The sequence below is a fragment of the Metopolophium dirhodum genome, chromosome 1 (assembly GCF_019925205.1).
Source record: "Metopolophium dirhodum isolate CAU chromosome 1, ASM1992520v1, whole genome shotgun sequence".
Lineage (NCBI taxonomy): Eukaryota > Metazoa > Arthropoda > Insecta > Hemiptera > Aphididae > Metopolophium > Metopolophium dirhodum.
In genome coordinates this window covers 82944417-82968637 of record NC_083560.1, presented here as the reverse complement: position 1 = coordinate 82968637, position 24221 = coordinate 82944417, and the positions used below count along the sequence as shown (strand labels likewise).

Below are 24221 nucleotides of genomic sequence, written 5' to 3'. Positions count from 1 at the left end.
CTTTGCACCTAAAATCTGTACATGAAACATATATTATAAATTCTACGAAGGCTGCTGCCGTTTGAATACCTCTGATCTAGAGTGTTCTTCGACATTTCCGTATCGAGCCGTATGTAGGTACCTTTTTTTCTTTTTTTTCCTTGTGGTATCGTCGTATCGACGACGTTGACGGGACTTAATAACATACAAATATTTACAGAACTCTCAGAAAGCCGGAGACTACTTTCCATAGCGATCGCTAGTGTCGTATATATAGGTCCTACCCGTCCTACCCCATTGAGTGTTTCTGTAATGATGATAATAATAATAATAATAATACCTGGTTTGAGCACAAATATCTGGAAGTCTTAGGTCTTGTCATCTTTGAACTTCCTGTCAACAATGTTGACTCGCCATAAAATCACTTTTGGTTCGGCCTTTTGGATCGATTATTCCCAATGATATTGCAGCTGTTTACCTATTTACGTGCTGTTAGTGTAGGTAGTTTATACTATATAGTATATTGTTGTATATTATTCAACAAATTTTATTCAAAAGGTATAAGTTGAAAAATACATTTAGCGTTCTACACATATTTAACCATTTAAAAAAAATGTTTAGCATCAGAAACTTACACTAACCCAAGGATCTATATTTAAAACTTTATTTTATCTTGACAAGTGGCCTTAAATTTTAGATTCTGAGCGAAGCGATGAATGTATTGATTTTACAATGATGTGTGTGTTTTTTTTTATTTTTTTGTCTGTCATCACCTTTTAGGACAGTATAGATATGCTTGGATTTTCTTCAACAGTAACTTTTCTGATAGGAAAGTGAATCTAGTTGTTACTTTGGGGGGGGGGGGGGGGGGGTTAAAAGTGAAAATCGCAGTAGTTTTCAAAAGCGACATGAAAAACAAAATAAAAATTAAGAAAAAACGGGAATGAGCTTTTTGAGCTGTTTACGGAGACATTGTCAGTTTTTAATTTTTTTAGTTTTTTTTTCTATAAATATCAATAAAATTTTATTTGTTGGTTAAAAAAGCGTGAAAATGAAACTCAAGGATCCTGATATGATGTTACCACAGCAGTTGAAAAATTTTAAAAATACATCGGCAAAATTTTTTTTATAAGCATTGAAAGTTCAAATTTAGGCAAAATTTATCAAATTTAAAATTTAAAACAAGGTTCCTTGTAAATAGGTTATATAAATTACTTTATTCACAATAATATCATCAAATATACTTGGTAATATCTTAGGCTGACTGACCATTTTCGCTCAGAATCGTTTTTCTTATACAATGATTTTATATCATTTAATTCAAATTTAACACCATCCATTACAATGACCCACTTGTAACCTACCGTACAGCAGAGCGACATCCACTTACCCACCTATTTATTATTGTAAATTCAAAATTTTTTTATAGAAATAATATAAATAATAATAATAATAATAAACCTTTTGTTTTTTAAAGAGTTGCTATTGGTTACAAAAAAAAAATAGTTATTATATAGTTGAATATAATTTTAGACCTGTATGTTATATTTGGTCGAAACCATCAAAATTACTGTATTAAAATTCTTTAATGGAGGCTAAGATAAGATAAATCGACGGTAAATATAAATAATAAATAAATAAATAAATAAATAATATGGTAATATAATAACAAAAATAATAACGATAAATAACTTGATATAACTTTGAAACATTAGAGTTAGAAATTATGCACTTATGTACGCACATCGCGGGGTCTGCAAAATATATTAATGATATTATAACGAGACAATATGACAATATGACAATATAGTGCTCACATGATCACAAACTATATACAAGTTACACGGGCTATAATATTATAATGTAATCGTATCCTGACTGACTCACTGATTGATCAACGTAGAGCCTGAACAATAATGATGGCTTAAGGCTTGCAATTTTCACGGTACCTTCGTATGATGCATGTGTGTACTAAGAACGCATTTCCAAAATGCAAATTTTAAAATGGTGCTTACACAAGTATTTTGAGATTCAAGATGATCGATGACAATTTTTAAGTTTTGAACATCATTTCACCGAATATTAAATAACGAATTGAACAATGTTTGAATCACATAGAGTTGGCATTTTTAATTTAACGGGAGACGAAGTGCACGGGGTCAGCTAGCTGTATATAAGAATAAGATAAATTGTAATAATATTATCATTCTGTCACACATACCTACGCGAGTATACAACACGTCATACGTGCTAAGGTAATTTTTGATCGGATTTTGTCGATAGATCATCGTCAACCGTGGTACCTTCAGCTTTTACATTGTTCGGATTTTTTTTTATAGGACTCTCGAGAATGTATTGTTACCGTAGTATTATATTACACACGTATATAACACGGGTAAACATAATTAAATCTGGTCATCGCATTTTTATTGATTTTTTTCGCGATAGAACCCGCTGAGCGAGTGAATGGTTTGAGAAATAGGGGGTATTATATTTTTCAATGATACTAAAATACGAAATGTGAACTACAAGAATATCTACTTAAAGCGTATGCTGTGTACATGTAATACGTCTATAGAAAATATAGGATTTTATCGATAACAACAAAGTATAAATAATATACAAACACAAATTATGATATCAGTATAAAAATGTTTTGATTTTAATTTAAAATACGTTCCTTGAAAAGGTTGATAGGTTTATCTGTTGTTTTAACTTATCTATAATTATTGTAAAACGAAACATTCTTTACTTACTGAAAATTTACGGATAGATATATCTATTAAAGATAATAATATAAACTTATAGTAGGGCAGGTGGTATTTTCGGTATACCGGTAATTACTAGTATTTAAAAAATATTGATATCCGGTATTTTCGGTATTTTAGAATACCGGTATATACCGTGAGTAGGTAATTACCGTTGTTACCGAAAATACCTTATATCTACTTTTATTACTTATTATTTGTATATAATCGTAATGACATAATATAATAGCCCTATAGGAAAGGAAACTTGGAAACTTAGAAACACTAACAAATTTGCCGAGATATGGTATTTACGATAATTACTGAAGTACGATATTTTCGGTAATTATCTAGGTACGGTATTTTTGAAAATGAACAAAAACACCGTATAACAATACCGTAGACACCGATAATAAACAATACCGGATACCGATATCAAAATTTGAAATACCGTCAGGCGCTAGCCCTAACTTTTAGTATAAATACGTATATATAGTTATTATTCATTATTAAAAATAGGTACAGAAGGTACCTATAACCTATATAATATATTTATAATAGGTACCTGAAGTCTGCGATCTGGTTTATACTTAAAATTGAATCCACATTATACATAAAGTTTTCCGATTTTAATAGTTTTAAATGTTCTAATAATTAATATTTATCGGTGATTTATTTGTTTTTGCTTTTCCTTGGAAATAACAACAATTAATATTAAAATTTTAAATTTATATCTAAAATGTAGATACAGGTAATTACTAAAGTTTCTGAATGTTTCAATTTATTGTTTTGAACACATTGCAATTTTTAATTATTTATTTGTACTTTTATGTTATACCTATGTTGTTCGTTGAATTGTTTATCACCAAATGTAAGAACTCATTTGACATTTGATATTAAGTATAACACATTTTTCAATTTAACTTTTATTTATTAGCAATTTCCATTTACCTATAAATTATAACTATTAGTATTTAATTCTAAATAAGTACCTATATTTTATAAATTTGAGTTGAAAAAATATACATGTCTGTACTCGTGTATTGTACATAATGATACTAACAAATCGACTAACAAAAAATTAAGTTCATAATTTGAAAAGTTGTTCACTTATTCTCTAATTTAATATGTAGTATAATATACTTACGCTTGGTGAATACAACAGTCAACAATTGTATTATTATAATCCCTGATGATGAGTATTGCATTCCGATCGAGTAATATGTATAATGTATATACATTGTAGTTATTATAATATTATAGACATAATTTTTATATATAAATGTATAATATAAATAAATTATTATTCATTAAATATGTACTATCTTTACTACTTAATTGAATGTTTAAATTTGTATATTTTATTATAAGTAAATAAGGGCTTAATAAATTCATTCACATTTTATTTAAATGACATAAAATAACCAAACATTTATGAATATTGAATACCTTATTTAAAATAAAAAATCATAATATTAATATTAAAACAACCAAAGCTAAATCTAAGAGAAAAAATAATACATTAAAATAATTATGACACGAGAAATTAAATAATAGATTTAAAATGAAAACTTTTTATGCTAACATTAATTTATTCTGTCCTTTTGTCGCGATATGTGATTTTCATTGCCACTATTGCAGAGACATAGTAAAAAAATACTATTACAAACAAACTTAAAGAATGGAACCGAAGAATTCAATTCAAATAATAAAAATGAAAATAAGTCAGTATGAAAAAAAATAATAATATGTTGGTACGTTTATTATTTACAACGTTTACTAACATGGCTATATACACGCTAACTTTAAAACGGTTTACGATCCTGATTGTTGCTAGCGTAAAGCACATTGGATGATCGAATAAAAACACGAATAATATAATATATACATTTCATGGACTGGGCTTTGAAAAAGTACACTATAAAATCCCATATAAAATTCATTTAAATTTCCAAATAATGCGCCAAAACATGCAATAAAACTCCGAAAATTACACAATAAATGCATTGAAAATTAAACATGTATTTTGCATAGAGTATTTATTATAAATAGTATATAAAATAACTGAAAATCGGTATTTAAATATATTTATAACGTACACATAAATTAATTTTATATCATATCATAATATTATGTACAAAAGAAAAATCTCTTTGAATATGAAAATAAATCTTTATTATTCTGTTTATTCCAATTGCCAATAATTTTTGTTCAGCACACATTAATATTATAGCGTGTTAAAATTATTGTTTAAAAATACAGAAATTACTATAGTCAGAAAAAAATTACTGCAAAATCTAAAAATTATAATATTAATAAGTGATTGTTAGGTATATATATTTTAAATTATCGTCACTGTACGTAAATACGTAATAATGCGTATGTGTACAATATAATACGGTCTAATTGCAGGGAACGTGGAGATTTCATAGACCATTCATATTATGTAGGTAGGTCTATTATTTTTGATATTTTAATATTTACAACAAACGTGTATAATAAAATAAGTTGTAATTTGTAATACTAATACATTAATATATAATAATTATTATAATATAAGTAATACCATATTGTTTATAATAATAATCAATAGTATTATTACTACTTGTATTATAATAGAATAAAAGCTTATAAATCGTAGTCACCGGTGGGAGGGGGAGATGCGCCAGAAACGCGGCGACAGACGAGGACATAAAAAAAATGAAAAAAAATATAAAAATAATGGGAAAAAAAAATCAATAAAAACGGAAATATTTTGAAAAACTGCATGTATATATATAATATACAATACACGAAACATCGGCGAAACGGTCGCGCGCGAGCGGGGGAGATTCATATTTTCGTTTCCCTCGGTCACTAAAAACAAGGGACCGTAAAAATGCAACGGCGGGAACGGTCGTCCGCTCGCCGTCTCCCCCTCGTCCATCCGTTGTCGAGGGCGGCGGCGACTACGGTCTACGCGACTACGATCGCCGACGCTGCATCTACCCCTCCGTCGCCCGCACCTAACAACCCCCACTGCCACCTCCATCTGAACCACGACGACGACGACGACGACGACGACTACGACGTCGACCCCTCGCCGCTCGACCAATAATCTTAATAACATAAAACTGGGCGGTATTCCACACACACGCACAAAGCGCACACCGAGTCGTGTGTGTATATCGTGTATAAAGTAAAAAAAAAAGAGTCGGCTGCGGGGTGACAAATACCGTCCACGCTGCGCAACTTATCCGCACGCCGCACACTCACACCCCACCTATAATACATATTTTTATATAATATACGATATAAACTCGAACGACGCCAAATATAATAATAATGTATATAATAACATATTATTATTATATCGACTATCTGAAATTGAATTTCGTATCGCGGCGTACTTCCACCCCACCCTCTCATCAGACTCACAAACACACACCACCAGCACCTGTCCCACACATGACCATCTTCTACCCACCTGCACGTCACGACGACCCACCGCCGACCGTGTATACCACGGTATATAAAGATCTACGAACAGATCTACGAACGACGGCCGGCCAATGTCATCGCGTGACGCGCGCCATGGTCCGCGCGGCGCTTTTCACGCGCGTGACGTCACGCGCCGCGCGTCAATCGATAATATTCCGTTTCGACGGCGGTGCTATTTATTTTTTTCTCCGGATTTTTCCCCATTTTTCTCCCCCAGTTTTTTTTTCATTTTTTTTTTTTACTTTTCCCTAGTTTTAGGTTTTTTCTCCCCTTGTCCATAACAGCATTATAGTATAAAATTCGCGAGCACACTGTCATACGACGCGACCGTGTTACTATATATACGACACACGCGTACCATACGTAATTGGGCTCAACCGCGCGCGCGTCTCCGTAATATAATAATAGTAATAGTTGCGCACGTCTGTGTGTGTGTGTGCGTGCGTGCGGTACGGTGGTACGGCGCGCCGCCGATACGGACGCGGAGACGTCGTCGTCCGTCGGCCGTCCGCCGCCGCCAAAGTCGCCACTGCGTTGTCATCACTGCCACCGCCGCCGCCAATAACACCGCCCGTCACAACCCCGCGGCTAACGGAGGCACCACCACCGCCGCCGCACCACCATCGCCTTCAACCGCGGCACCCCGACGACGGCGGCGGCGACGACTGCCCTCGAGCGCGCATCGTATATAATATTATTATTATTATTATTATTATTATTACTATTACTATTACTATTACTATTATTATTATTATTATTTTATGATTCACCACCGACGCGCGCGACGCGTCGCGTCCAGTCGATACGTGTGTGCCACCGTCGGCGGAACGTTGACGTGGTGGCGAACGATATAATCATCATCGCCGTCGTTGCACTTGCACTGGCGCAACAATAATAATAATTATTTAAACAAATCACTCTGTTAAAATTTTTTTGAAATTTTTTTTTATTGTTATTACACTTATATTACATTATTTACCACATAAATCACGCGAACCGTGGACATGATAAAACTAACACGTGCGCAATAATTTCGTCAACCACGGTGACGCGTGTCTGACACCTATCGAGGTACCTAATGATGAGATCGTGATTTTCAAAAACATTTTTTTTGTCGAATATTTTGCGTAAAATAATATGAACGAAGACATGCACCAATACGAATTCCACCGTCGTCAACGTCGCAGTCGCCTGCACCACAGTCGTGGCCAATCATCTCTTAACTTTTTCGATTGTCACGTCACTGCTGCCGTAATGTCCAGTAAGTAAACACCCCAAAAATATACATAATATTTGTTACTTAGCACATTAAAGTATAAGCATTTGATTTTTTTCAAACTCTCCATTTCATGTCACATTGTATACCTATTGCTGTTAATTTATTTTCTTCAAATATGCGGAACTTTTAAATTTGATTACCTACTGCACGTGTCGACGTCTTGGGAAATGCAAATGGTTCGCGATTCTTCGAAATTTTTTTTTTATATTTGTTAAATTAATTGTATAATACATAATATATAATAGTGTAGAGTAAAAGTATAAGTGTGTAGCGAAAACGTGCACTTTCAAAAGTTCGTTAAACACACGCACACGCACCGTCGCGTCACTCTGGCGGCAGACACGTGTGTCTGACTTCAGTGCACAATAATATTACTTATATAGCTATATACTTATATACAATATGATAATAACAATACAATGTGGGTAATGGTAAGTAGGTAGTATAAAAGACGTGTACCTACGTTTCTCGTGTCTCATTTATTATTTGTCGTATTTTTAAATATCTATAGTTACCTATTGCGTTTTTTTTATTGTGTCACGTGTTTATAATTAAGTTACAAAATTGAATTATTCTCATATAAAATTTTTCTTTTAGAAATTTTTTTTCATGTTTTTCCTGCGCAATTTTTTTTTTGTTAACCACAAATAAATATTGTATTCTAATATTAACTATTATTCATTCATACTTTCATAAAATGTATTAAAAATATATATTTTATTAAGTTAATAGTAGATGATATACTAAATGTGATTTTTTTCCACACGAATTATTAAAAGAAACCTTTTATAAGTATGTAGTATATTTTACACATCGCTCTATAGGAGCTATTTTACTTTACAAATAGGCATGGTTGAACACTGTGTAATTGACTGGTAATTAATACATTTTTAGTTATAAAGTATAGTATTGTTATAATGAGCAATTCTTCAGTCTCAATGTGACAGTGGATTTCTACCAAAGCTAATTACTTTTGATAGTTGTTTTGTTTAAAATATATTTTTTGAAAACTATTTTGCACATTTTATTCATTTATTGGTTGGCTGCATATTATTATTTTTTTATGTTTATTTAATACTTTTTGAATATTATTGAAAAAAGATATTCACATAGTCAGATTAATAGGCTCTTTACTTAATATTATCCTTCCCGTGATTAATAGTTAAATTATTAATTTTACCTACCTTAGTATTTATAAATAAAATAGCTAAACATTTTCAAATAATTATAAGCAAAATAATATTATGTACTATTATCCTATAATAACTGTTTAGTTACATCGGTTGTACTCGCAATCAGTTAATCGAATGTAGTCAAGTAAACAAGAATAAAATATGTATTAATTAATTTATGTATTTTGTGAAATAATTAATATACATTTTGTTTTATTTTATTTCAAGTGTTTGAGTATCTAGGAACAATGTATATTCCTTAAATAATACAAACTGGATTCAATAGTTTTGAAGTCGAGTATTTACTTTAAATTTTTTGTTGACTAAACCATTTAAATTGTATTTTATATTTTTTTGATGTAGACCAATTTAAATTTTATTATAATTAATGGCTTTATACATTGGTTATTTCATAGTCGAAATCTGGAGTAAACTTTTTTGGGGGGAGTGGGGGCAGTCGGTGGTAAAACTAAAAATCTGTAAGGTAAAAATACTTTATTACCGTGTCAATTAAATATCTTAGGGGGCAGTTGCCCCTCTCCCCCCCCCAGATTACTCCTATAGGTTATTTGGGTTATTCAATATTGATTACTCCAGTAAACGATGAATGTACTAAACATAATCTGTATAAATTGTATGTGTGGCGTTACGATCATATTTTTTACGTTACAACTTACAAACAAGTGAAACAATATTAGTTGGGTACTTGGGTGGATGATTAATTATGTAATGCTATTATAATTTGTATTATATTTTAATATTTTACTAATTTACTCCAGCAGTCGGCACATAGGTAACCTAACGCATTCTGTATAATATTGTTATATGTATAAGGGAACTAGAAAGTTAATATTATATTGTACCAATATGTATAGATTATTTATATTACCTATTGGAAGTTGTAGATTACATTAATATTTATTAATATTGTAAAATAATAGCAATAATTATTTTATAATAAAAAAATATTGTATACAAGCAGATTTTATTTTGAGGTGAGGGTGGGTAGTTTCAATTTTTCCCCTTAAATATAAACTAATATTCGTGACGCCACTGCGTATCATACTATAATTAATATACTAGTCATTAATAGGTAATAAGATACTTATTTTATACCATGTTATAGGGAAACTATTTTTAAATTGATGGGTGTTAGAAAATTATATATTTTATGAACCAAGTTAAGTTATGTATTTATTTTGCCTAAACAAAGATTCTCTACAAAGCCTATTATACGTTCAAAAGTTTAAATCGCCTTGGTATAATAATGTGATGTCGTACCTAAAATGCTGTGCACATATTATTACAAGCTGATATTTACATTATAGATGACCACGTTTATTGAGGGGCTTGAAATGTTTTCAAAAGGCTAAGCCCTCATGCCGTGCACCTAATTCATTGAATTCAAAATAATCCAATTTTTGATTTATTGATAAATTTATAATTTTTTTTTTAAATCATAAAGGTGAGTTTTAAACATTTACACTGAAATAAAAAATAATATATATATATTTTTAATTATACTAATGTATGATATCCTTGAGTTTAAAATGCTTTAAACACCAATTACTATTATTTGCACTCACATAATTTATTATTAGTAGCTAATTGTGTAAATACTGATGTAGTGATATGTGATTCATTTATTTTAATATTTTCGATTGAATATTTAATTCTATATCAGCATTATATGTTTAAACAATGTATCTTACAAAGTTCAATGATTACAAGGAACCAATAACGTTTATTACGCGTAACGGCGTAAACCGTTTCTCACTCCGCGGTATATAGTACGTTACAACTAGGTTGGTAGGTATAAACACATATGTTTACATTAATTAATGCTCCTTCAACTACAATCGTACTGATTTTGTACACAAATTGAACGTTCTTATTTATTTATTTGTATACAAACATGAAATAATTATACATTTTAGTAGCTACAGTATGCAGTAGTATATTTCAAATGTATTTTAAATGTTGAATAGCTTGCTATTATACATTATATTATATTATAGGTACAAACAGAGCAAATTCAATTTTGATTTTGATTTTTAAAATTTCTAAATTTTTTCTGGTACAATTAAAATTATAATAATTGTTATTTTATAATTGCTTTTATTATTTATTTGAGTGTTCTTTCAATTTCTTGGTAAATAGTTTTAATTAAATTTCGTATACCGCTGACTTAAGAAAGAAATTATTAGATGAAAGTTAAGCCCAACATTTTACATCCTTTGTCGTGATCCTGCGGTCGTCAGTGATGCCACAAAAAAAAATTTAAGGAACTGTTTAAACCTATATTAATTATAATTAATTAATTAATTATAATATAAGAATATAAGATACATGACACATGACAGTATCGCACAGATGTAATTGATTAATTTTAATTGTTTTTATGTATATCAATAAAAATTTGTTTATACATATTTAAGCATCACTATAGGTGTCAGTTTTAATATTTTTATAGAGTAGACCAAATAGAAGTAATGTTAATATTATAAATAATCATAATAACTATGAATTATTCATTATACTAATAGGAAAAAAATATGGATTGTAACAAAAATGAATAGTTATCACATAGTTAGTTCCTTACATTTATCAATTATTTTTAGTACACCATATATTTATTTTATAAAACGGATAACATCAAGTTTATTTCTATTTTGTCCTTTATAAACGGCTTTAAAGTGCGCCAATTCTATGTGCTTATAGAAAATTACTCTGGAAATTGCTAATGATGTGGTTTAGAACCTGATATCCAGCATCAATAGAAAATATACATCTTGCATTTGAAAAATCAAAATGATCACTTATTAAACATTATTTCCTTAAGATTTTACTTTTATCTATAATTCCATCCAATATTGTTTTATTTGTATGAAAAGTATCGCTCCGTATTCTATATTATGAAAATAAATATAGAAATAAAAAATTAAATAATAATAAATAAAAACAAAATAGTTTTTTTTGGTAATTATTTATATTTTTGTATTATGTTTACATAATATTATGCATACTATGTCTACCCAAGATTTAACAATGTTAACATATCCCCCGACATATCCTTAATAATATGGTGCATAATTTATAGTATTAGTATACAATACCATACGGTATGGTTTTTTTTATTCAGAGTAAATTTATCTTTGAAGAACTGACATTTTACAATATCAAGAATAACAAAATATAAATATTTTTTTTCCGTAGACATAGGCAGTTGTAGTAGGCAATTTATGCATTAAAAATCATGGAATTCTCAACTATCATTGTTTGATTTATAATTCAAAGAAATCAACATTTTAAAATATTCTTGTATTTCCAGTTTTTAAGTAGTGTAAAATGCGTTACGTGAATAACTATAAATTTAACTATACCATATCACTTCATCTTTGTACCTACCTACCTAATTAATTTCAAATTTGTAATACCATTAGTTTATTGCAAAATGTAACCCCATATAAAATATTAACATAACCACATCCGTTTTCCTAAAAATTGATTATTATACAGTTCAGATTAAAAACGTTTAAGTTTAATCAAAGTTACAATAACTGTCATAGTGTCATATATATATATAATATATGTTCGAAGATATACGCTCCTATAGATGGAGTTAGGTTAGATAGCTTATCGTCAGCCTAAGTCGCAAAGGGCGTATGTCCAAAATTACAAATTTTTCAGGAGAAGAAAAAACATTTCATCGGCGTAATTCCATAATTCACAAAGGGTTTACAAAGGGCGTATATCCATCTTTTTACAATTATAATATGGAGATACGACTTTTTCTGGGGTCTTAAGATCATTACATCGGAGATACGATGATTTCTAACTATAAATTTCATGGAGGATAAAATTATACAATTTCAGTTACGACTTGATCAAACGATGCGGTTTTTTTTCTTAATTTAATCGCCAATAATCCCGAAATCCAAAAAATAGAGTTACGCCCTTTGCCACTTGGGCCGACGTTATGTATATTTTTAAGGGCAAAATGTATTTATTATAAAAAGTGTTCATTAATATAAGGAAAACATATGATTGACTCTCATTGACTAAAAGTATGTGTAATAAATGTAAGCGTATGAGCAAGTTTCGGTATTTGGTTCCAGTAAATATATTTATCACCTTCACTTCGGAAAGTTTTGTTTTCACGAATGATGTAGCATGAGACTAATTGTTACTACAAAAATATTTGACACATTTATGCATTTAAAAATGTAGATAATATTTGAATAATAAAAAATAAATATTTTAATATACTATAAATAACAAGTCAAACGCAACAGTAGCCCATTATCTTTATATATATATATATTTCTTCTGTCCGTGTGTATGTCACTGAACTCCTCCTAAACGGCTGGATTTTAATGATATTTTTTGTGCGTGTTTGAGTGAGTCCCTGGATGCTTTAGATTTACGATTGGACCCAGCAGGTACAACCCGGAGAGGTGCTCACACGAGAATTTTGAGATTTACGTTGGAAATCGAAAAATTTTTTTTTGTTATACATAAGTCAGGTATTAAATGGTTGCTAAATACTATTGGTTACAGTTTACAGATTATAATAGTAATAAGATAAATTATTAGTAGAAATTAACATTTTTTGAAGGTATATAAATGGTTACCAATGGCTCCTGAGGTAAAAGTATGCATCAAATCTTCGCATTGTATGTTTGTAGCTTATGTTAGTACTCAAAAACTACTTAACTGATTTTGTGAAAATTCCAAGTTGTTTTCGGAGATATAGAGAAAGTTTAGTGAGTTGTTTGATGTTTGAACCACATTCAATTTATACCAAGTGCTATATCCATTCCACCACAGGCGAATATTAAATTTTGGTCAAATTAGATAACAAGGCGAGGTACACTGACCCAATTTTGTCCATAGACTGAAGTAGCTACACCAATACCATGATACACCTACGTATATATAGTGCTATATTTTATATTTTTTTATGGGTGAAGTCTGGTTATACATAAGTCTGGTATTAAATGGTTGCCATTGGTAACATATTATATTATTATTATAATTTTAAAAAATATAGAATATACATATTTTTACAAATATATTTATAAAAAATACAAATCTTTGGCACGGGCAACATAAGGTGGGACAGCTAGTATTTTATAAATTATAGCTATATGCATTTTAAAAAGTTGAACAACCATCGAATTAAAAAAAAAAATAAAACTCAATTTACTGTAAAATGCATGGATTTTTTTCAAATTTAAGGTTCTTGCAAAAATCATACGATTTTTTTATATATTTTGACTATACGTATTGAAGAAAACCATATAATATAATATATTCGTATAATATTATGTACAATCTATGAATACACAATTTACAAATAGTTTAAATAATTTATACGTTGTTATGTTTATTATAAAAATATAATATTTTAATGTTGATTGCTTTTTGTGGTTAAAGGCTAAAATCTAAATAATCGAGTAGTTTTCCTAGTAAATTTGTCTACTTAAATAAATAGTGTAAAACACTGCTAAGTTAAGTCTTACAACATAATTGTGTTACCATGTTTTGTGAATTAATTCAACACTATTCAATAATTAATAAAAAATATATTTGTTTTTGTGTTATAGTTTATCTTCGATATTAACAAAGAAATACTGATATGCAGACAATCGGTAAAGCAGATAATAAAATGGATTTTCCTTTGAATTGGACTGATATATTATTAAAATCAATATCAGGTAAGACAAACTATACTATAGATGTAAAAATAGGAACTAAACGCATTGCAACAAACCAAGATCTAAGAGATAATACAAAAAAACGACGTAAACAATCAAATCCTACAAGGATATCTTCCAATGAAGAAAATGCCAAAAATGGAAGCGACAGAACAATATTATTTTGTAACAGAAATAAAACCGAACTGAATAACAGTAAAGAAGAGACAGATTTAAAATTAACTTGTCCCCAATATCATTCGGCTTCTTTACCACTGAATCTGACTATATCTGAAAACCAAAAACTTTCACCAAATGAAGTACAAGAAATGCACTTTTCTAACGACGTACAACTGAAAAATGACTCATTTACTGAAATCTCCAATAACTTAAGTTCTTCTTATCAAACATTTATGAAAGAAATGCCATATATCGATAAGAAAGACAACTATTCGATTGAATCTTCAACTTGTATGATGTCTTTTTCTAAACACCAACCATGCACCTCAGCCACAAATGTTGGGCCGACTTCTATTCAAATATTCAATCCAGAAGCTTTTTGCGATCAATGTAACAAAGAATTTTGTAACAAATATTTTTTAAAAACGCACAAGGCTAATAAGCATGGTGTTTTCAGTGACAGCCATTCAAACAGTTCCAGTTTAGATCAGTTGGATAGAATTAAAATATCAACATTACCTACGACTTGCGATTTTTCATCAAACATTAATGATAATTATATTGGCGCTTCAACATCGTCATTGTTTAAAAGTCCTGTATTGTTTTCTCAGTCATCGGTAAATTCAAACACATATGTATCAAAAAATATATTTAATAATCAAACACGGGCGTTTTGCAGTATATGCCAGAAAGAATTTTGTAACAAATATTTTGTTAGGAGACATAAAGCTAAAATTCATGGAATAACCGACGATGGAGACTACAAGATAAATGATGATGTCCCTTTGAACTTTAAAACAAATGTAGAGATAAAAAATGAATTTTTAGATTTTGGAGTCACCGATTCATGTGATAAAGATGTTGAATCAGTATCACCTTCTCTTTATGCCAACAAATCCATATCTGAAATTTCAAAAACACATGAAAAATTATTCTTAAAAGACACTCAACCATCAGTGGATAATGAAGAAGAACTTGTGATGAAATATACTACAGTTGAAACCCCACATAATAACATAAAAGTTGAGGATACAGATGATGAGCGAAATGTGACCTACATCAATAAATTAAATAATAAACTGTGTAATGTAAACGAACGTCATAGTAGTGAACTAACAAGTAATTTAAGTCATATAATAAATACACATAATGAAAAGGCAGTTATTCAAATTGATTTTTCAAAAGTGAACGCTAAAGGTATGAATCAGCAGCCCACTGAATTTAAGACTAATACTAACACCCCCATTAACTTGATGACAAATAATAGTGTTAATGGTATTTCGACGAACAATAATAATGGGAAAAAAATTAACATCTTAAATAATTACCTTCCAGCTACCATAACAATTGTTGAAAATGAAAATAAAATTGATAAAAATATTGAAACAGATGAATCTAAAATTGAATTGATGAGCAAAAGCAAGTTACTTACATTACACAATTTGTTTTTTAAATTTAATGGAAATTCGTTAGAGAATATGTCAACATGTTATGTATGCAACATGAAAATTAATGGATCATTAAAAGCGCATATTTTCAATGAACATGAAAACATCGTTCATGAACTAATGAATGAAACTTTAGAGTCTAATGAGAATGTACGTATTGAACACTCGTGTCATGAATGCCATCAAATATTTAATTCTGATGCATTGTTAAAAGAACATGTTGAGCAAGGTGAGTGTAACATCAAAGAAATATGTAGGGCGTCGGCTAGTAGTAAAAATTCCGCAGAAACCGAGGAATACATTAATCATCATACTAAAGACTTGGGTGAAAGAAAGCAGACCATGTTAAGTAGTTTTTGCAAAATATGTAACAAAGAATTGTGTAATAAGTATTTCATGAAAACTCATATGCAACGGATGCACGGTATATCGATTCAAAATGGTAATCATATTGGAGGAGTAGTATGTGATATATGTAACAAAGAACTTTGCAGTAAATATTTTCTACGAGTACACAAACAGAACTCGCATGGTATTGTTGAAAATGGATCTTGCCAAAAATATTGGACGGATTCGATGACTGAGAATGGACAACTGTCTGATGAACCTGATAATGGTCATAGATATTACAAGCACTATACCGAAGTGTGCAATATATGTCTTAGACGATTCAGAAGTTCGAAGTGGTTGAGTGCTCATTTATTGAACGATCATGGTTCTGAGGGAAAAACCCAATGGAAGCACATACAGAATCATATGGAAGAAGAAAAACAAAATGTGCAATCTACCAGCGAGTTGAACGCGAGCTTAAAAGCAACTGAAAGTCCTAAACAAAATCCAGTCGAGGAAAAAAATATAATATGCGATGAGATGAAACAGTATCGTTGTTCATACTGTTCGTTCACCACGTCTATTTTGTCGTTTCTTTTCGTACATGAAAAATTTCATCTCACTGATAATAAAACCACGAAGGACATGCCGTTAACATGTCCCACCTGCAGCGTGGCGTTTCAAAACAAGACACAGTTGGAAAATCATTTTACACATTGTCATTTCAACTCCGATGCTGGGAATTCACCCGTTCCGTACGCTATTTCACATTCACCCGATAACACGCACGTAACACTCAACGTCAATGAAGATTTGTCAACAGACAAGTCGTTGGACAATAACGGAAATGACGTATTCACCGACAAACATGGAACATCGATTAAGCCTCGTCAAACAGAAAATGTATCGTCGTCTATAGGAAAAAACCACCGTATTCCTGAATCAAATCACGAGCCGTTTATAATGCAGTCGTTTTTCCTCGAAAACTGTTCAGTATCTCCGTCGGTCAAGAAGGAGCTGAGTGGTCGCAGTGATTCGTTTCATTCGTCTCTAGTCTACTTACCAGTCAAGGAAAAGTTAACGTCAACTGTTAATGTTTTCTTCAAGCTAACCCCAACATAATTGTTTGCATTTTTAAGGTTATATGTGTGAATTTAATATATTTTATAGCTCATAGCATACGATTGAGCTAACTAAATTAAACATATTAAATAATATTATAGTTTGTATGGTATAGTATAATATTATAATATACATTCACAGAATTAAAATAAGACTGAACTACATATTTTATGGGTGCTGGAATGAAATTTGGTGATATTGATAATACTAAAGTTCCTAATTTAGCCTTGAATAAAATATTATGTCATAATATAACGTTGGTAGTTTTGTTTACATTCCAATTCGTAAAAACTACTTCGGGAATCCATATACACCAAATTCAAAGATTTAAGCTTAATTAAAACATATTATGTAATAATATGGTGATCAAAGTTCTAAAAAATAATAATATCTAAATTTAGATTTTTAACTCTTCAGTGAGTAAAATAATATGCACTATTATATTATAAACACAGGGTGATTCACTAATTATACAAATGTTTGTATTTATTATAAACTATGATAGATACTTTTGTAAATGAATGCAATTAAAATATTTTCGTTTTGGAAACTTTCACATACACAAGTAAAAACTTTACCATACAATGAAAATTATATATTACCTGTTCGTGTATACCTATATAATATTTTTCAAACAACAGCCGTCAACTATCAGCACAATTTATTATAGATTATATCACTTAATTTTATTTTTTGATCGTTTTAAACTAATTATTTTCATAATTGTGAATTCAATTTAATTTTGATTGATTTTGTTTTTAAAACATTGACGTTTAAAAGTAATTTTTATGTTCTATAGAAAACTATAAGCGAGCGAGTTCTTGGAAATTAATAACTCAAATTTAAAACTTCATACTTACCAAAATTGTAAGCCCCTTTTATTACAAACAAATGCATTTTAACTTCTAAAAAACAACTTAAAATCATAAACTTTATTTTTAACCTTTCAGTATTATATAGTGTTGTCATTGTTTTAGTTTATGATAAGTTGTAAAATATAGGAATTTTTAACAAAATATTAAATGTTATTGTTGTTTAAGTTTCCAAAAAAAAAATTATAATACTTTCAGCTTTACAGAAATATCCCTTGTCACGTATGATAAGAATCACTCTTTAGCTTATATAGTTTATAGCGTATATATATACATATATATATTATATTTATATACCTAAGTTTCATAAATATAACCTAATTGTTTTAACTTATTTATCATAGTTCAGTTAAGTTACCTATATTTTAAAAGCACCCATTAATAATGGTAATGGGTTTTTAAATCAGATAATCAAAAATTGTTTTTTAGGTACTGCCTTGACAGCTAGGTCATTGGCTTGATAATCAAAATTATACATTAAACTAGTTCAATTTTATAATCAAAAATAATAATATCGTTATTATGTTTTACAGTTAATATTAATTAGAGTTATCGTTATTCAAGCATGATGCGCAATTGTTTAAATTTTTTTATGAACAATATTATTATTATCGCTAATATAATCTATTATATTATGTAGGTATAACAAGATCGTAAATAAAATGAGAAATCAAATTATGGTTTCATCATGATTCATGATTCATGAAATTAGATGAAAACGTTCTTAGTAATTTTAATGTCCTCATAATTTTAATTACTAGGGCTCGGATTTATTTGCTTTAAACATTTTTGAAATATTTACTATAAAATAAGCATTTATGCCTGGATTCTGTTAACATGCTTTTAAAAATAAGAACAAAATATTAATGAGTAAATTAATAATATATAAATAAAATCTTTTTGTTATTGATGTTTATTTTATTTAAATTTTGTTGACCAGATTTATATAAATTATTACTTAAAGAACGAAATTTCATATTATCTTAAATCAATATCAAGTGAACATTATTTGTAAAATCACCGATTGTACATTTTTAGTTCTCCTTAATAAAATAAAATAAAAAATACCTAACAAGGTATTATCTTTTTTTTAATGTATAAACACTAAAGCATTCAAGTTGCATTACAAGATATTTTTTTTTCTTAATTCTCGGTTTACAAATTTTTGTACCTTAAGAAACTTCTTTTCACGTCCATTTTATTATACTATGGTCAATGACAATATAGATAATGCACCGGTATAGATACCTATCGCAAGACGTAGTGGATCAATTCAATAACTTTTTATACGTATATAGTATATTTCTGTATGTCCCTATTATTATGTTGTTAGTTTATTACGATAAAACTAAGAAAAGATTATCAAATTCCAGGAATATGATATTAAATGATGGTTTTATAATTTACGTTATTTTCTTTGATAGGTATGTTGTAAATATATCTCAAAATGTTGTTTATAAACTAAATATACTTAAAATACTAATAATATGTACTTAATAACCACAAATATTATATATTATGCTTTATATAATATGTATAGAACGTAAAAAACTAGTAAAATATGCATAAATATTGCAGTATAAAATTCTATACTTAAGTTTTTCTTCAGATTAAAATTAAAATTTCCATCTAATCTAGCTACTCTTTGGACTAGCTACTAGAAAGACAATATTATGCAAAATAATACTTGTAATGCTACATATAAATCCGGGCCCTAAAAATTATAACCTACCAACTAATTATCTATATAGTTTAATGTACTTTTCTCAGTGTTAGTTACTGATTGTTGTTTATACGAGAATACATCAAATTACTTTTAAATATAATATAATATGGACTTTGGTTGAATATTTAGTGAATAATATAATACAATTTAGAAATATTTTATGTTACTTTATTTGCCATGCATTTATACGACTGTTCTTTTTTATTTCAGTTTCATCCATTATTTCTATAGGAACTTGTGTGATTACATTTACATACGATTTATAGTAAAAACAACCGTAGGTATTGGTTATGTGTTATTGTTAGTAATTCCGTAAACCCAATAAAATAATTTCCAAGTTATAGCTATAATCTACAGCAAACTAAAATACAATAAATTGTAGTACAGAGAATATTACTGAGTGTGTTTTATATTTATTTTTGAATGACTACCTAATAAGTAATAACTATCAAAACAATACTTTTTTTTATTACCTACCAGCAATCACATTCCGTTGAGGGATATATTATTTTTATTACACTTCAAGCAATAGATACCATACGTTTTTTTTATAAGCAACACTATAATAGATTTTCATATCAAAGAACGGCGTGCTTAAGCCTTACATAAAGTTTGAATTTAGTAAATTATCATTCTCCTCAAGGCATTGTGTTTCTTTTGATGTCACATTAATATAGTTAATTATGCCTACCCCATACACTTTAATATTGTTAGGTCTCGATACAGTTAAAAAAATATAATATTGGCTCGTCATTCTTTCGTTCTCAAACTTATATAACCATGAAAATATCATTAATTTGTTTAGAAAATGTCAAATTTATTTAAATGTTGAAAAGAATTTATATTTGTTTTCAATTTTATTCATGACGCTAATTATCATTAGACATACACTTTCGATAAAATAATTTAAAACATAGATAATAGTCATTATAGGTTGTTTAAACGCACTTGAAACTTTTTTCAAAAGTATTCAATCATATATTGTGAAATGGGTACTCGTCCAATATACTATCTACCACACGTTTAATGGTTTAGTATGCTATCTACCGTAAATATTTTATCTACCGTAATTTTATGTTGGTTTAGTTTTAGTATGATAAATGCAGTATTTCTACTTTGTCACATTTTTTCATGAATGTGTGTAGTTATGTATACGAATTTCTGACCACTCCGCGAGGATTGATTCGAACAGGTCTTCGGTTGGTTTTTGTAACAAGCGCCACCACTTCTTAAAGTTGGGATAGTAATATTATGTTAGTCGCTGCTGGTGTTCTTAATATTGTATTTTTTTGACGTGTCTCCAAAGTGTTTTTATAGTTTGTGCCTCAGCACCAGTTATTGGGCCAATGAAATTTTCCGAATGATTAACCGTTTTATGGATAAACCCATGTTCATTTAAAGTAAAATGTTAGAATATATAGTACCTTGTTCAACTTAATTTAATATAATTGGTAGTAAAGTATTTCGATCACGCTTTTCAACTTTAAAAAAACGTCTCTCTAAGATTCCATCATGCTTACAGCTTGCAACACAAACCAAAAATCCATGGCCCTTGAATTCGTTGTCCGTAATTTCGATAAATTATTACATCGTCTTCATCTGAACTCTCTTCATCAGACTTTTCCACAGGTTTGCTATCTTCAAGACGTAATCTTCCACGACTATATTTCCTTTTACCTTGGAGCAAACATAGGCGTAATTTGGGGGGGGGGGGGTCTAGGGGGGCTTATCCCACCCCTAGTTTTATTTAAGCCCCCTAAGTTTTTAAATATATTCATCTTAAATCCACCTATTAAAAAAATTATGCGGGTCTGTATTGATTTTATAAATTTAGCCCCCCCCCCCAAATCAGTTGTCCAAATTGCGCCAATGGGAGCAAGGATTTATCTATTTGCACAACTAGGCCAGGACCTCCCATTTGCTTACTGTTTTGAAATTCAGCTACTGCTACGTCTCAACATAAATTATACCAGTCGACTATAGTTGATTTTGATCTTTTCGTAAACGCCTCTGATTGTGTTACCTTTATTTGAAATACCCAATACCAAACAAGTTCTATGGTATCGCACACATTTAAACCGAACAGTGTTTACTTCCCATTTTTATCCTTATACGTAAAAAAGTTATTGTTTTTGCGTATGGAGTAAATTTTTTTGCACCCTTTTAGTGTACATCGGTTTTTAAACTGTTATCTAAATATTACCTTCCGAATAACGTTTTCAACTATTTTACAGAACATTTTTCAACTCACCACCACAAATTGTATGATTTTTAATGTTGGTACATGTTTGGTCAGTTGGTAATAAACCACGTATTTTTAAAAAAATCGCGCACATTTCTTCATTTTGAAATATGTGTCGATATCAATAACTCATAAATGACAAACTCTCAATAATAAGTAATAAATAATAATAAATAAATAAATCACAGTATAACCACATTATAATTGACACAACTCACAAACACACAATACATTTTTTTTTTTGTAATAAGCCTGTGATAAATTATAAAGGGGGTATAAATATAATACAATTTAGGATTTCGATAAAAGCCTAATCTTAATTACAAAATAATAAAGTATATGATACAATATTTACTGTAGATATCATATTAACCTATCATAAAATTGCGGTAGATAAAATATTTACGGTAGTTAGCATATTGGACGAGTACCCAAACCTCATATTAGACTTCATATTTGGGTATGAATGAACCACGCTACTGGTAGGTAGGCTAACCTAACCTACTATTGATATGTGAATAAAGCCGACTAAGACTACTCAGTCCTTAATAAAATATTATATTTATATGTTTTCGATCTTATATAATTTCTTAAATATGTATAAATAAAGTTTAAAATGTATAGAAAAAAATGACAAAACTTCATGTATTCAAATGTGTAATAAATAATATATGGGTAAATCTCAGACTGGGAGAAGGTCGCTGTAGCTTCAACCTGCCCATATTTTGCATACAGTCCATATTATTATATTTTAATTAAGTACATCTGATACATTTATGAATTTTAACGAACACTCTACCCAAAATCCATAATTTCACGAATATAAACTTTGGTAAACGTAATTTGACTTTGCTGTTTTCTTGGGATATTTTAAAACGAAAATGATTGCACTTACACCCAAAGTGTTATAGCATTTTGGTTCATAGCTGGACTTGTGGATTACTTTCACTTCATGTAAAGAAATAAAAAGCTCTCCAATATATTTGTTGGCCAGTCGTATAAAAAATGCACTCAAGTATACTAATACTGCAGTGTAATATTTTTTATGATTATTAAAGTGCTCTTACATATTATAGATTATGATATAATTTTTAGATTTCTGTATTAGTTTATGTCTTACGTTGTTAAAATCATTTATACATTGTGGAAGAAAAAATTCTAAAATTGTATAATAGTTGTATAGATAATGTATGATAATGAATATACAATGAATATTGACGATACTACGATAGTATTATACGTAAACTATTATTCTAATCAGATTTCAACATGTAATGCGCGTATTTATGTTAAGATTATTGTATATTTATAATTTTATTGTATGTTTTATTTAGATTTATAGAAATTAAAATCAAAATTAATTATTAAGATTGTACATTATTTAGTTATATTTTTATGTTAAGAACATTGGTATAATGTGTCAGTGATAATTTAATATCAAAATTAATGTGACTGTTTAGAGTCAAATTCAAACAAAAAATCAAAATTATTTCATTACCATTTTAGTTACGTTAGAATATATTTTGTATGAAAAATTATTTATATTATATTATTAATGTTGCTTTTTATAAGTGTAACGGCATTAGCTTGAAATAATGCAAAAAGTAAATTGTATATTATACATCAAACAATTTATTCTATCAGCATTTTAATTTTTAATTATGTTACTTTACTTTTATATAGAATATTGATTATTTTTTTAATTAGAATTGTATTTTTGTTCATTTTAAGTAGTTTTATATTTATTTTATTTTATCGATGACCTAGGAAAAATTGTGACGGTAAATTTAATAACAATACCCTGGCTTGATTAAATAATATATTTTATTAAAGATATTCTGATATATTTAAAATTGCCTGGAAACTTATTAAAAAATATATATTGTGTGACGAAAATATACTTATATAAGAATCTAAAAAGCATATTTAAAAAAATAATATAATA

General features: G+C 29.0%; 1 protein-coding gene across 1 annotated transcript; it reads left to right on the top strand.

The window, feature by feature from the left end:
- Positions 1–7052: 7052 nt before the first annotated feature.
- On the top strand, positions 7053–18439 carry LOC132934894 (uncharacterized). Its single transcript, XM_061001298.1, has 2 exons — positions 7053–7467; positions 14267–18439. The coding sequence occupies exon 2, from the start codon at positions 14299–14301 to the stop codon at positions 17434–17436; it is 3138 nt and encodes a 1045-aa protein (XP_060857281.1). The 5' UTR covers positions 7053–7467; positions 14267–14298; the 3' UTR covers positions 17437–18439.
- Positions 18440–24221: the final 5782 nt, after the last annotated feature.

Coding starts and splice junctions, on each gene's coding strand:
- LOC132934894 (XM_061001298.1), top strand. CDS start 14,299: ATGCAGACAATCGGTAAAGCAGATAATAAAATGGATTTTCCTTTGAAT.